The 15,890-nt window shown below is 42.2% G+C and overlaps 1 protein-coding gene across 3 annotated transcripts in view; it reads right to left on the reverse strand.

Annotated features, from left to right (window-relative positions):
• The window catches only part of SKIL (SKI like proto-oncogene), a 34,825-nt gene that overhangs the window by 18,744 nt on the left and 191 nt on the right, over positions 1–15,890 (reverse strand). The window contains exons 2-4 of one of the 3 annotated variants that reach the window (XM_048864165.2): positions 14,009–14,400; positions 12,416–13,529; positions 5,929–6,026 (exon numbers count right to left, since the gene is read on the reverse strand). In XM_048864165.2, coding sequence (XP_048720122.1) covers positions 5,929–6,026; positions 12,416–13,522 — 1,205 coding nt within the window. In that variant the 5' untranslated portion in view covers positions 13,523–13,529; positions 14,009–14,400. Of the gene's footprint in view, positions 1–5,928; positions 6,027–12,415; positions 14,401–15,890 lie in introns of all 3 variants that reach the window. The other 2 variants (XM_048864164.2, XM_048864167.2) reach the window with 2 other exon arrangements.

The raw sequence follows: 15,890 nt of genomic DNA on the forward strand, positions 1-15,890 counted from the left end.
TTTCTACAGCAACTGTGGTTCTTTGAGATGTTGTAGTCAGCGTGGATCCCACTGCAGAAGTGCATTTGCAAGACTGATTTTTTTTTTAAATAAATGCATCTACTGAGGCTGCACAAGTGCCCCCTTGTGCTCCCACAGGAGGACAAAAGGGGTGTTGTGGCCACAACCATCCCTGGGTTCCCTTGAAATTCAAAGACTGTGACAATAGGGGATTCTGAAAGTAGGGATGGAGGGCAGGGCCACAGGATCCCCACTAACTACATCATCTCTAAGAACCACAGTTAATGCAGGGCAAGAAATTATTCTTTCTTCTGTGAATTTGTGTCAGTGTGAACCCCATTGTAGGTGACTGGCAAACAGTATCCCTCTGGATAGTGGGATGAGGAATATCACCTACATCAGTCCAACAGAGTTTGTAGTCTTTCTCTCCTGAACTTGGCATTTTAATGCTTTAATGCTTGACAAAAGTCAGTAGGTTAACTCCACATGACCGCCTTGCAGATTTCAGAAACTGGCTGTTAGATGCAGGGACTTCATGTCTGGATATATTATCTCACTGTAATGTTGTGAAACTAGGTCTGGGAAGCCTGGTAGCTGAACAGACATCTGTAGCAGGTCTGTCAGACACAACTACCTCTGCCCATAGGGAGCTAAAAGAATGATTGTGGCTCTCTCTCATCTGACTCTGGAAAAGATCCTGGGGATCAGGGGATTAACTGAAAGACCAGATGAAAAAGGAAGGCATGTGGTAACAACCCCAGACTCATGCCACCTCTGGAACAAAACTTCAAGAATTTGGCATTGTTCTTGGTGGTGAACAGGTCTATCATGGGAAGTGCCCAGGGACTAGTCTCTATGACAGACCTCTACAGCAACCACTCATGACTAGTCTCAAACTGTCTTCTCAGCAAGTCCACCAGCTTATTGCTGACACTCAGGAAGTGAAGAACCACAGAGGCTAGCCTGATGGCTCAGAGGTCTAAGACATTTACATAGTATGCCATGTCTGCTAGGGACGATGTCCCTTGCATTTGTACGTGGTTCCGGTGGGCTCCCCATTCTATTCCTGACGCATCAGTGATTAAGTCCTTGTCAGAGAGGGGACTGAGAATCGTACCTCTCCTCATACACTGTTCAGTTCTAGCCAGTATCCTAGTTCTGCAACAACATGATGTGACAACAACATCTTTCTGTCCATCCAGCATATCACCAGAGAGTAGACTGACATAAGCCAGAGTTACAGAAGCCACAGAAGAAGTCAAATAAGCAGCGTCATGTATGTGCATGTTGACATATGGCCCAACCCTCCATGGCAGGCCAGTATCATTGTAGCCAAGCTTGATTTTTATCTTGAGTAGTAGTAATTGCAATAACAGGAATTTGTCCTCGAGAAGATGCACTCTCTCTTACCTGTAATTGATCATAATTCCCATGAACTCTATCATCTGTGATGGAATGAGAGATGATTTTTCAGTACTTCACTATGAGGCTCATCTGAGCAAACAGAGTGCATATTCAAGGTTTATCATCATCCCCTGCTGGGACCTGTCTCTGATCAGCTAATAGTCCAGGTAAGGACAGACATGGATGCCCTGTCTTCTTGGTGCGCCACTACCACCGCTAGGCATTTTGTGAAGATTCTTGGTGCTGTGAACAGTCTGAATGGCAGTAGTTGTATTAGTAGAGATCTGGCACTACTGTGAACCTCAAGTAGTTTCTGTGGGCCAGGTTGATGGCTATGTGAAAGTACATATCCTGTAAGTCGAAAGCCATGAACCAGTCTTGTGCCTGAAGAGATGGAATGATGGAGGTAAGTGTTACCATCTTGCATATGAGGCCGTGTATGTATTTGTTCAATCCTACAACTTTGGATCCTGAACGATCAACCCCTTTTCTTCTTTGGGATATGGAAATATTGGGAGTAGAGACTTCTTCTACTATATCCTAGAAGTGGTACCTCTGTGGCAGTGTTCCTTCTAATTTTTTAAGTCTATGTGTGGAATAAATTTTGTTATGTGCACCAATATGGAGGCGATGTGTGGTGGGGGTGGGGCCGAGGGGTTCAGAGTGTGGGAGGGGGTTCAGTGCTGGGGCAGAGGGTGGGGTGCAGGGGGGTGAGGGCTCTGGCTGGGGGGGTGCAGACTCTGGGGTAGGGCTGGGGATGAGGGGACTGGAGTGCAGGAGGGGGCTCAGAGCCAGGGCAGGGGGTTGGTGTGTGGGAGGATGAGGGCTCTAGGGGAGGGGCTCCTCTCCCTAGCTGCGGCAGCTCCAGTGGGCCTGGGCTGGACGAGGGGAGGGGCTCCTCTCCGCGGCAGCTCTGGCGGACCTGGGCTGGGCTAGGCCGGGGGAGGCGCTCCGGCGGGGCTGGTCCGAGCGAGGGGCTCCTCTCCCCAGCTGTGGCAGTTCCGGAGGGCCTGGGCTGGGCTGGGGGAGGGGTTCCTCTCCCCAGCTGCAGCAGTTCCAGAGGGCCTGGGCTGGGTGAGGGGTGCCTCTCCCCCCGGCACAGCCCTTTATAGCCTGCTGTGCGGCTGCACAGTTACAGGAAATTTAGCTTTGTGGCTCCTAGAAGAAACAATGAGGACACAAGAATGGTCCCTGCAGAGGGATGGGGAAGAAAGGTGGGTGGAGGCAAGGAATAGAAATGGATATAGTAGCCTTCGGCAATGATATCTAGCACCCATTTGTAGGCTGTTATAGCATCCCACGCCCAATGGCAAGGGGTTCCCAAAGGTAGCAATAAGCTCTGGATTGGCTCCAGTGTCATTCTCGACACTCCTATCAAACCTGCTGTCTCTATGACTGCCAGATGTGTGACTAAAGAGGTTGACAATGGGCATCTTTTGGCAGGTACTCAGGCTGTCAAGCTTGAGAATAGAACACCTATTGAGAATAGGACCGTCCTCTACTTCTGGGGCTGGTATTTATGTTTTTCAGGAGGGACTCAGGGTTTAAGTCCCTAATGACCGCACATAAAGGGAGCACTTTCTCTGTTCTGTGGCTAAAGAGCTCCAACCCTTTAAAGGGCATGTCCCCTATGGTAGTTTATTCCTCTTTTGGTACACCAGATGCTAGAAGCCATGAGGACCGCCTGATCATAATGGCCATGGCCATCGATCTTCCACCCCATGCTGATATCAGCTGTGTCCAAGACCACTTGCAATGACATTCTAGCAACCATTTGACCCTTTACTGATATTTTTTAGTTCCTCCCTATTCTCCTGGGGGATCTTAGGAAGGGAGTGACCCTTTCCCACGTGAAGAAGTTATTTTGCAAACAGGGCCTGGTAGTTCGCAACCTGGAACTGTGGTGAGGCGGCAAAAGAGTATACTTTGAACCCGAAGCATTCCAGTTTCTTAGGGTCTTTACCTTTAGGTGTATCCTCTGTACCCCGTGTTTAGGTGGGCATAGAAAGATTCAAAGCCCTTCAGGGGTACCTTGTATCTCTTTTCCATTCATTTAGATGTGGGACGAAAAATAGACAGTGTTTGCCAAAGTCCCTTTGCCAGCTCAGCTATACCCTATTTGAAAGGTAAGCGATCCTGGATGGAGTTGTAGAGCTCAGTATATGAAAAAGTTTGTGGGACTTCCCCTGGATGACTGTGGTTTCAATGTCTAGGATCTCCGTGATCTGGGACAAAGGTCCCAGAAAGCCTCAAAATTGACTGCTGGTACTACTGCTTTATCTGACGACAGGAATGATTCCTTAGGTAGCGAGTGAGATTGTTGCTGTCCCTCAGTTGTCACCTGCTCCTGGATGCAGACCTCTGGTTCTGGAGTGAATTGCCTGGCTAATGATACTACTTGGAAGTAAGATGTCCTTTGCACCAATGTATGAGAGAGGCATCTGCTCCGGAACATATCTGACACTGGTCCTCAGTACGGCCAGAATGGCCAAGGTGACATGCTATAAAGTTGCTGGCCAGGTTGAGGATGGTTGACCCAGTGCCATTCATGGCTTTACAGAAGTGGGACCCAGAATTAGTGGCCTCCAGAACTCTCCCTAGGGTCACTATCCAATAGTAGGGGAGAGAGATCTCTATTCAACATCGGTAAGAATGATTTGGCAATGGAGTATACTTCCTCAAACAGCGGGGCTGTAGAGTGGCATAATTCAAGTGCTAGGAGAGCCTGCGTTGGTCGCTGTTTGGAGCAGTGGATGTCTCCAGTTCCTCTATTTAGGTATAGCTCAAACCCTTGACAGGTTTGGCTACCAGTGCTGAGGTCAATAGTGAGGCCAGCACCAGGACTTCTTTACCACTTGCTACATCAGCTGACTGGCTTTTCTTGTCCAATTTGGGAACCATCAGGAATTTGGAAGCTTTACCTTTGGAGAAGTAGGGTTTTGAGTCCTTTTTGTGAGGGGGTCCGATGTGGTGCTTGGCACAGTGTTTGCACTCCAACCCGCTTTCCCTCTCAGAGTTTTCCTTTGGTGTTAGTGGCACACATGCTGGCCTTGTCAGAGTTGGTGCCAAGGTAATTGGTGCCAAGTCACCATCATTGAAGTTATCAGTACCAATGTTGTTGGCTCCTTCTTCAATGTATCCTTCTCTTCGAAACCCCAGAGTATGGTGTCTGCTTGAGGAGTATTAGCAAATTATTTCTTTGGCTCAGGTCAAGCTGTTAGCATCTCTTCTGGGTCATAAGTGACCTGCATGGACTGCTCTAGCAGATGTAACCTGAGCCGAGTATTACTGGACTTGTTAATCCTTGAGGGGAAAGACCAGCACATAGAGCACCTGTCTGGGATGTGGCTCTCTTCCGAGGGGGAAAGGCATAGACTGAGTCCATCCATAAGTGGGATGAGGCCATCACAGGACAAGCAGGGTTTGAACCCTGATAGCTTAGTCTACCATGAAAAGAGGCAGCTGCTGCAAAGCTCCTCACCTAGCCATAACACGGTGTGTCTGGCAGGGGGGAAGAGCATTGATGTTGGAGTTCTTTTCTTTTCTTCTGGAAATGTCCAATATGAAAAGGTAAAGAAGATGAAGTTCTTCACCCATTTTTGTGAAAAACAGAGGTTTTGAAGCTCTCAAGAGTACTGGTTTGGACACTTGTTAAAATCCGTTTCGCTACCACAGGCAGTAAGAGGAAACCAAGGAAGGTTCAAGGCCACTCCATCCTTTATGTCCCTCACTCAGAAACACAAGGAGGCACAGGGTGCATGAGTGGCCCCCATAAACATGACTATTCAAAGGAATCTTATCTCACACACATGAGGCACATGTGCACCTACAGTGCACACATTAACACATACTCAAAGAAAAAACACTTTTTCTGGCTGCTATAAGGACGAAGTGAGTGCTATACTGAAGAAATGTGCTTGGTTTGTGAAATCAGGGAACCAACAAGTGCTATGCTGAAGAAATGTGCTTGGTTTGTGAAATCAGGGAATCGACTAAACAACGGCAGTAGTCAGCATTTTACAGACATGTCATCAGAAGGGTGAGGTTTCACCTTGCTTCAATGTAGAATACAAACTATGGAAAGATTTAGTCCTAGTTACACATGAAAATTATATTTCAATTATGGCATTAATGAGGTGTGTGGCGTTCTACACACACATTAAGTTACAGAGAGGTTAGAATTTAGCATCCATCACAAAGCCATTTTTACTTTGAAAAGTGACTCAGTGTGATTGCACTTTCCAATTTTTTCCAGTTCAACAATGCTCAAACATCTCTATTAAGCAAAACAAAGTTACTATTAAGTGATGTATCATTTGTTTATTAGCACTAAGCATGACAACTTCACTACCTTACACTAAAAAAATCCAGTAGACTTAACTTATCCTTGTGTAATATGCTGCAATTTTCCCATAAAATTTCAGTTAACAAGTTATAATTACATTTTAAAACCTAAAATAATCTTTGAATAATTAAAAACTATTAGACTTAACATACACATTTCTGTAGAAGATGTTCAGTTACCTGGGATGGATGAAAGAATGTGACTGAGTAACAGGGTCTGCTTCATGCTTTATAACTGGATACCATTGCTGCAATTCTAGGCTTTGCTGAGGATCTGACTGAAGAAAAAATAAATAAATAAAACCAATTTAGGATTGTTTTTACTCATCTTTCAACTTCTAAGAAGTCAGCTTTGCTAAAGAGTTAGTAAAAATGTTATTCAATTATTAATGGCATTTATACAATAAACTCATTTTATTTCAAGCTGGGCAGCATAAGGCAGATGAGGGAACAGAGAGAGGAGAAAGGAAATATAGGCCAATGAAGAGCAGCAATGCGGGGCAAGGAAAGCTGCATGACCTCTAATTTGTCCCATCCAACTATGGATAAAGATGAAACTGCATTAAATATAAACATAGAACATTCACTAATGCTTGTTTAAAATTGGCTCAGAGACACAACACAAATGGATTATTTTTCACATATGGCATTTCAGTAACTGATAACTCTTAGACTGAAATATGGCATGCAAAAAGACAGAATGGGTGTCTACACTGCAAATATATACCTTAAAGCTACAGATATTAACTTCTTTATTAAAAGATGCTGCTTATTTATTTTAGAAATGTACTGTATTACACATAATTCAACTTTAACAATATCTATATTAGCTATATATAGAAAGCAAGAGGGAAAAAGTAGTAATGTGCACTTTATCCCCGAGCCAAGTCTACATACTGAACTGCATGGAAAAACTCCTAAAAATCCATACAAAGATTTCATTGGCCTTCCAAATTTCTGCCAGAAGCATACTATAATTATATGTAGTAAAGGGAAGTAGAACCCAGGATTGCTAATGAGGGCAAGGACAGGGCCTATGCTGCAATGAAATGTTCATCTCACTTTACACAGTTGTCACACACTTTATTGCAAAATGAAGTCTACAAAGAAAAAGCAAGAGCAAATTACTCCAATCACACACTAGGGGATTTTACTAGTCATAGACGTTTGTTTATAGAGGAGGGAAAGATTCACCACAATAACATGACTAAACAATGTTATCTTGAAATACTGACATACTTTAGATATTACCAAGGAGTGACATTGTAAAAGCCTTCCTCATTTCATATTTGAAGAGAAATTTTTGTTCATTTTGTTTCAAGAATATGGAGCCTGGGAAACATTCCTTATCAATTTCTGGCAATATTCAATGCTCCACTGTGCAAAAAGCAGTAATATTACTAGAGAAGAGTCTGATACACACATGAGCAACACATATTTTAACATCTACGAAAATTTTTTTTAAAAGTGTGCACATATATCATCTACCAATATATCACAACTTTACAGTAGGAATCCCAAAAATAAGTTCGCATAACTACATCCTTAGCTGTTGAGAGAATACCTGATTAGATAAGTGTACTTTGCACTTCGCCATGTAGCGTCAAACTTGAACTCTAGCAGACCATGACAGAGAGCAAGCTCCGTAGCCAACAACCCTCCAATCAGAATCTCCAGTACACCAAGTTCAATCTTAGGAACTAAAATCAAGAATGCCCCCTTCTGATCTCAGGACAGGACATTGGGGAGATGTAGGTCGCAAAGGAGCTAGGTCCCAGAATGGTAAAAACTTTTAAAACAATAAATACTGCCTTAAATGTAAAGGATTTGAAATACAGAGAACACATAACTTCCACACAAATGGCCTGAGAAGCTGGATTCCAGTCTATTAGTCAGGTCATTCTGATAATTTAAATACTTTATATTCATTTTTCTACTTATGTAGTAGCTATTGTACAGCATGATTTTTACTTTTACCATTTCTGGATTACATTATCTCCACCTTTTATATCAGATGTTTTAACTTATAGATGACCTTTTATACAATTATGTTATACATTACTATGCTATCAGACCAGTTTTTTTAATGTACATGTTCTCCTTTGTGTCTATTTCACAACTGAATTATTCGAAATACAATGAAAATGTTACTTGGTAAAGCCTCTGGCAAATACATTTAAATATATAATTAAAATATTTTCCTTTTCTCTCACTCACTGTCCAGGTCCAGCCACTCTAAACCAAACTATTAATAACATTTTCAGCCCCTGAGGGAAAGTGTCCATTTAAATATAGACTGTATATGCACATATAAGCACATCCAACCAAATCACAGATTTTAAGTAGTTAATGAATATTTGAATGTACTGTACATAAAAAGACATTATCAAAGCTGGTAAGCCTAAAATTTGACCTCATTTTACTCATGTTTGTAAAAGCTATATAAAAATGATTTTATATAAAACAAATGCTTCCAGGCTCTTTTCTAAAAAGCCCAAAACAAATAAAGTCATTGCCAAAAACTTAATAAAAGTATGCATATAAAATGAAGAAATGTATTTATATTTGTATTATGGTAGCATCTAGGGCCTCAGCCAGGGATCTGAAGACCACTGTGGTAGGTACTGTACAAACAAGTAACTCAGACCCTTTCTGTCTCAAAAAAGCTCACAAGGTAAGACAAGACATAACATGTGAATGAAAGACAAATGGCGATGTAATGGTATGGGAAGACAAGGTATCCGTTAAATGAGCATAGTAGGTAGTGGTTTCAGCTCATAACCTGCTAAGCCATTATCAGTTGGCAGCGGTTTGAATGGGGTTTTTTTGGTTTGTTTTTTGTTTTTGGTTGGTTGTTTTTTGTTGGTTTGTTTTTAAGTACTACTGCAGAGGTAGGATTTAAGGAGAGATTCAGAAGAAAAACGGTTGACTCTGCAGATTGTGACTGGGAGTTTTCCCCATACCTAATGAGCAGTGTGGCGGCACGTGTGGGAAAAGCAGACTAGCAGGCAATCAAAACAGAGATCATGGACAGAGCAAAGGTGAAGGTCAACAACATAAGATCTTGGTAAGGTGGGGTTAAATAGTCGTTACCTTTAAAATCCTTCATCAGAAGCATAGTCAATGGGAGGGATGCAAAGAGGTAGGGGTCAGGTGGTCAGAGCAATGAGCTACTGAAATGATCCTACCAGCATTCTGAATGAACTAAAGGGAGACCAAAGTGGGGATGGGTGAGAAGACAACTGCAGCAGTCAAGGCCAGAGAGGAGGAGATTACAGTGATCAAGGCAAGAGTTTAAGCAGCCTGGATAGACAGGGGTTAGATCTTTGAACTGATACATAAGAAGCGGCAAGATTTAGACACTGCCTATATATGTGGGTCCAGAAATAGGGCTGTGATGACACGTAGGCCAGTTGGGCCTTCATGAAAGGAAAGGAAGGCAATGGCTTGGGGGAGATGCCAGCTTGGCTTTGGCTATGATGAGTTTAAGTTACATATGAACAGAAGAACAAGCATACTGGGTCAGACCAATGGTCCATCTAGCCCAGTGTCCTGTCTCCGACAGTGGTCAGTGCCAGATGCTTCTGGTAGTTGGAGGTTTAAGGACACCCGGAGCATGGGGTTGCATTTCTGACCATCCTGGTTAATAGCCACTGATGGACCTATCCTCCATTAACTTATCTAATTCTTTTTTGAACCGTTATACTTTTGGACTTCACAACATCCCACGTCAATGAGTTCCACAGGTTGACTGTACACTGTGTGAAAAAATATTTCCTTGTTTTAAATTGTATTAATTTCATTGGACGACCACTAATTCTTGTGTTATGTGAAAGGGTAAATAACACTTCCCTAATCACTTTTTCCATACCATTCATAATTTTATAGACCTCTATCATATCTCCCCTTAGTTGTCTCTTTTCTGCGATGAACAGTCCCAGTCTTTTTACTATCGCCTCAAACTGAAACCGTTCCACACCCTAATAATTTTCATTGCTTGTCTCTGAACCTTTTTCACTTCTAATATATCTTTTTTGAGATGGGGGACCAGAACCACATGCAACATATAAGGTGAAGGTGTACCATGGATTTATGTAGTAACATTATGATATTTTCTGTCTTAGTATCTATCCCTTTCCTAACATTGTTAGCTTTTTTGACTGCCACTGCACATTTAGCAGATCTTTTCAGGGACCTATCCACAATGACTGCAAGATTTCTTTGATGAGTGGTAACAGCTAATTTAGAGCTCAACATTTTGTATGTATAGCTAGGATTATTTTTTCCAAAGTGTATTACTTTGCATTTATCAACAATGAATTTCATCTACCATTTTGTCACCCAGTTTAGTGAGATCTCTTTGTAACTCTTCAAAGTCAGCTTTTGACTTAACGATCTTGAATAATTTTGTATTACCTGCAAATTTTGCCACCTCACTGTTCATCCCCTTTTCCAGATTATTTATGTTGAACTGCACTGGTCCCAATATATATTTTGGAGGGCCCTTTTATTTACCCCTTCCATTGCTATAGCAAGTATCTATGCTACAGCAGCATACCTGCTGTACTGCAGCTGTGCTACTGTAGCACTTGTAGTGTACATGTGCCCTTGTAGAGATCATTAGAGAGTTTAGTGAGAGCAGTTTCAATGGAATGGAGAGTGGAAATTGGATTGTGGAGAGTCAAGAACTGAGCTGAATGAAAGTCAATACATCAGCTGTAGACAGTCAATTCAGTTAGCTTGGAGGTGAAGGGGAAAAGGGAAATAATATTGGTGAAACAGGTCGGATCGAGGGGGTTTTATTTTTTAAGATAGGTGAGATCAAAGCATACTTGTATTGTGAGGGGAATGAAACTGGACAGTGAAAAGTTCAGAAGAAAAGTGAGGCAACTCAGGGTCTGGAAGTGGCAGTGCTCAAGGAGCTTGATTTTATTACTTTCAATTCTTTATTCAGTAATTTTTAAAACTGAGTTTGTGTTATTGTTTTCCTGTTCTGCAGGTGCACTATGCTTCATTCTCTTTTGTTTCCCTTTAGCAGCAAGAAATAGAAGTTCTGAGAAGAATTCTGCTGGGGTGAACAAGAAAAGACAACACAAACTGAATACTGCCTCTGCTACCCTCAGATCTGCTCTGAGCATGTGGGTTTCATGGACTGGACACAGCAGAAACCACCTGAAGATCGCCCTTGTTACTTTTGGGCCTGCGCATAACCAGCTTGAGAAGTGACAGAGCCAGTGCTTTAGGCTGTCAAAACCGTCACTGAGAGATAGAAGGCATAGAGGGATTGCACAGAAAGCATATTTGTACTTTTGCAGGTGTTATACCAGTGTGTGGCACTGCAATGAGAGAGTGATGCAGTGGTTAATCATTCTAGGAGCAAGCACACCACCAACCATACTATGAACATCTGTGCACGCTTAGTAATAATTGTATGTGCGGAAGGAGAATTTGTTACAGGCATGTTATAATGTTAAAATGTCAAAATTCTCTATTGGCTTATTAATAACTGTCACGTTACTGTTGTAAAGTGGGCAGCCCCTGGGTCCCTACACTGATAGTTTCTCAGAACTTGTTTCCAAGGGGTGCCAACTACTTGTAACGTTCATGACTATCTGCTTCTCCCTTGAATTGGATGGCAAAACTTGCACTCACTTTAATGGGTGTATGATTAGGCCCGTAGCTTGCAAATGGACAAGTAAATGCTTCAAAGAACACAATATATCCCAACAGGAAGAGGGAAGCATTTCAAAACCTTCAAAGTTTAAACTCTCTCTACAGCAAAATTAATAGTTGCACACAAACATCAGTGAAACCAGTGCCTCAAACAATCTCCTATCTTCACCCATTACTTACCCTCACTTCTCCTCCAAATCTCTTATAACACACTTCTTCAAGCACTAATAATTCCTTCACTAGGACTGTTTAATGTTTTGGCTAATAATTGTATTATTCGATTATGAGCTCTTTGTGGCACAGACTAGCTCTATGTTTGTGAAGCAATGTATAGACTTATAGCAATACTATTTGCATATTTTTATTACAAGTCCCTCCATAGTAGCTCAAGGTGCTTGCATAAAGAATTGTTAGATTGCTTAAAAAACCATTTATGGCATATCTATATTATATATAACCTGTTTAATGAAGAAAAAAATTACCAAAGTCTTCTGTTTTTAAATAGTATCTTATCAATGCACCATTACATTAATTGAAAAATCATGGCATGCTAGTGGGTGCTTGGTAAGCTAACAAACTCGCTTTAACTGACACAAACAGAATTAAAGCTGACGCTCCATTCTGAGGCTCCCTCCTGCTTTGCTTAGCCATGGCAACACACACTACATAGAACATCACACAAAATTGGTAACTGAAATGAGAAAAGTAGCGCAGTGTTTCCATGATGGCTCTAAAGTTCCTAGCTTTTGCCAGTTTAAAGAAAAAGAAACCTACCTTTTAGATTAACAGTTTTTTGGCAAGTTTCCTACCACCATAAAAATCCCAACACAAAAGGAATATTCACTACTGCTTTGTATTATCTATGCTAAAGATCTATAGTGGCCTTAACTTATACTTGGTTTGATACCTACTCATATTGATAAAAATGAACATACTTCTAAAAATAAATATTTCATCTTTGATCCAGAAGTTTTTCAAGAGTAGTTGAACTTACTTTGGAGTGAATTCTTTTCTGATTTTTCATGCTAAACTTCTCCTTCATTTCCTCCAAAAGATGTTTCAGTTTTCTCTCCTCTGAAGTGCCTAAATATTTTTGGTTAACATGAAGATAACAATGCCATTTGGCTGATTCAAAGCCCCAGTGGCAGGTCCTCTTGTCAGGAGATCTATGCGAATGCATCACAAATGTCTGGGGTGAAAACATTCCGTAGCACTCCAAACACTGGATACACGGAGCATCCGGCTGAAGATAAAATTGAGGTGCAAACAAACCCTGGCACTTGCCCAAGCATTCATGCTCTACTTCAAAGGCACTGCCAGTCTCTTTCAATTGGACCAATGTGTTTTTTGCAGGAGGCAGAGTGCCATTTTGAGGAAAAGTGCGAGGACGTAGTAAAGCATTGCATAGTCTTTGAGCATCAGTCAGTGTTATCAACCCACAGGATGGGGCATTAAATGGAAGGATCCCCAAAACCTTCAGGATATGAAGCTGGTCAGAAGTGCACCTCGAGCAGTATATATACAGTTCATCGCACACTGTATTAATTTGCTGTAGTGAAAAGTCTCGGAGCACTGAATTCAACACTTGAGGCAAACAGAGTCTTTTTTCCCCTCCAACTTTAAAACAAGAAATAGATTCTCCCTCCAATATACTCTGAGTGAGCTCTGTGGAACTGTCTGAAGGAATGAGCAGTGGACTAGGAAGTATCTGTGGTGATGAAAGAGGCACGAAGACAGTGGGTGACATGCTTTCCTGGGAATAACGAGCTGAAAAAGCTGCTGGTCCACCCAGTGAACTCTGGCTGCTTAAATGGAACTGTGCCAATGTGTGTTTCAAACCAGGATTTAAATTCAAAGACTCAGATAGTGTAGTACTGTTCGGTTTGGCATTTTCTCCATCAGACTCCATGGGAGTGTCTTCATATTCATCCATGTTTTCCTTCTTTATTGTTGGCATCTTATTTACTACAGCTTGTACTTTGCTATTTACATGCTTTTCTGTCATTACTTTTTTTACTGGTGGACTGCCATCTTCTTGGACTTCACTCTCTTTTTGGTCAGAAACTGGACTTACAGAGAAATCTGTTTGTGGACTTTCCATCACTGAACTGCAGAATTTTAAATAAATAAATTTGAAATGTGCATCTTCCTAGTTGTGTTTGTTTTGTTTTTCTTAAAGACACACCAATTTCCAACTATTTTAATTATATCATGCCCAGCAAATGTTGTGCCACCTCCTTATAGAGGTTAAAAGATTAAATCCTTGCAAGAGCTACAAATGTAACCCGTTTTGCATGTAACAGCATAAAATTAAAGGGTGGAAGGGTTAACAAGAGGTTTTTTGGGGGGTTTAAAAATATTTGTTGAGTTCTCTTTTATTAAATGGACAGCACAATGTACATACAAAAGAGTATAGTTTCATACCCCTACACCACTATATATAGATCATTCTATTAAATTAATCTAGTAGAAAAATTGGGGTTTGGTGATCAAAACCAGACTTTTTTTTTGCAAGTTTTTCTTTTAAAAAACATACTGACTTTTCTTATATGTTTGCATTTAAGTATTAAAATACAAAAATGCTCACTTGTTTTCACTGAGCAGTGCTGGTCTTAATGCAAATCTTCCAAAAGATAATTTCAGTTGGGTGTACAATTTACGCAGCACATCCCTTTCAACTCACAGGATCCAACACAGAGCTTAGTCACTTTATTTATTGTGCAGCCAAGTTTAAATCACACCTCTAGTGTTGGAGAAATGTATTATGGTAATTCAGTGATAAATCCACGAATTAAAGGCTGATCCAGGTTTGCTGGTGGAAACTAAACATCCCTACAAGGTCGGCATCAGTAAAAATTATCCTAGCATGTGTCAGTTTTCCTACCCTAAATTACTGACAATGAAAATAAGATCCAGGCCATCTGCAAGATTCATTGTTTGGGCTAATAATACAAATCTTTGTCAATCCTTTTATATAACCTGTAAAAAGAGGAAAAGATCAGTAATCATCATTCAAATTTATTTGAAGAATACAATCTTTATCTAAAACAGTCTCTCATCTTGAAATGGATTCAATATACCAAGGTAGGGATATGTTCCCTAAATAACTCTAATTTGCAGAGAACTTTGATTTAAAATCATAAACCCTATTATGGCAGCTGCAATGTTACTCATTCAGAGTGCTGCAAACATGTGGCAAAGGGGACACAGAGGGGAATCACCTATTCCCTCACCCTATTCAATGCTCTGTAAACCCCAAGGACAGAATCCAAAAAAAAAAAAGGGGGATTACCACATCTCTCTTCCATGCACTGCAAAGTAGGAGAAGATTAACACAGGGAAAGGGGACAACTAGCCCCTCTTTCTTTGAATATGTATATGAAATGAAAGTATTTTCTCCTAACCTCAACCTTCACACTTTTTACATTCAGTGCATCCAAACAAATCCAACATAACTAAACTGAAACAGCCTAGACCCTTTCCCACACCAGACGCCATGCAACACTCACCACTACTGCTTCCTCTGAGCCAAACTGTACTTATGTGTTTTTCCACAGCTCACATGCGCTGTATTCTCCCTTAGATTAACATCCCCTCCCCCATAATTTCCTCTGACATACTGACCCTTCCTGGAATAACCCCAACACTCACCACCATCCCGTCTCTCTCACACTCCACCCAGACTCGCCTCCCCCTCCCGCCCATGACTCACCTCCACCTCAGTCTATATCACTCACTCAACCATTACCCACGCTCTCCTCTGACAAGACTCCATCAAACACAGGACTTACCCTTTTCTCCTCCTTTCCACAGACACCCCAAATACTGAAGTGATCCCGCATTCAAACCTACCACTGACTCTCCCAACCCCCTGCCAATTCTCGTGTAGCCCCCCGAAATCCCACCCCTCAACGGCACACCTCACACACAACTTCTCCCCGGCCCAATCCACACACACACAAACCCACCTCACACAAACCCCACCACGCAACTCTTCACCACCCCACCCCCAGGACACACACACACACACACACAACACCCCCCTCCCAACTAGGAACAATTCCCTTCATTCAGTGACTCCCCACATTATGACCCCCGCTCCTCATGGGGTCCCCCCTTCCCTGAACGCACACCCAACCACGAAATAACACCCCTCCCTCTCCCCCCCCACTAAGCCCCATCCCCCACAGACACTCCCCCAGTTTAGGGATAATGCTCCCACCCCCACCGACGCCTATGGACTAAACCTCCAGCCTCCACAGACACTCCTTCACCGCAGGCATAATCAGCCCCTCTCCACACAATCCCCTGGGTTCGCCCCCTTCCCCCAGACACTCCGACCCCTCTCACGAATACCCTCCCCTCCCCTGGGTTTGCCCCCTTCCCTCCCAGACGCTCCGACCCCCGCTCACGAATAGCTTCCCCTCCCCCCCTCCGCCGCGCACACTCCTCCTACCCCCGGCTGCGCC

This window comes from Caretta caretta, chromosome 9, assembly GCF_965140235.1.
Source record: "Caretta caretta isolate rCarCar2 chromosome 9, rCarCar1.hap1, whole genome shotgun sequence".
Taxonomy (NCBI): Eukaryota; Metazoa; Chordata; order Testudines; family Cheloniidae; genus Caretta; species Caretta caretta.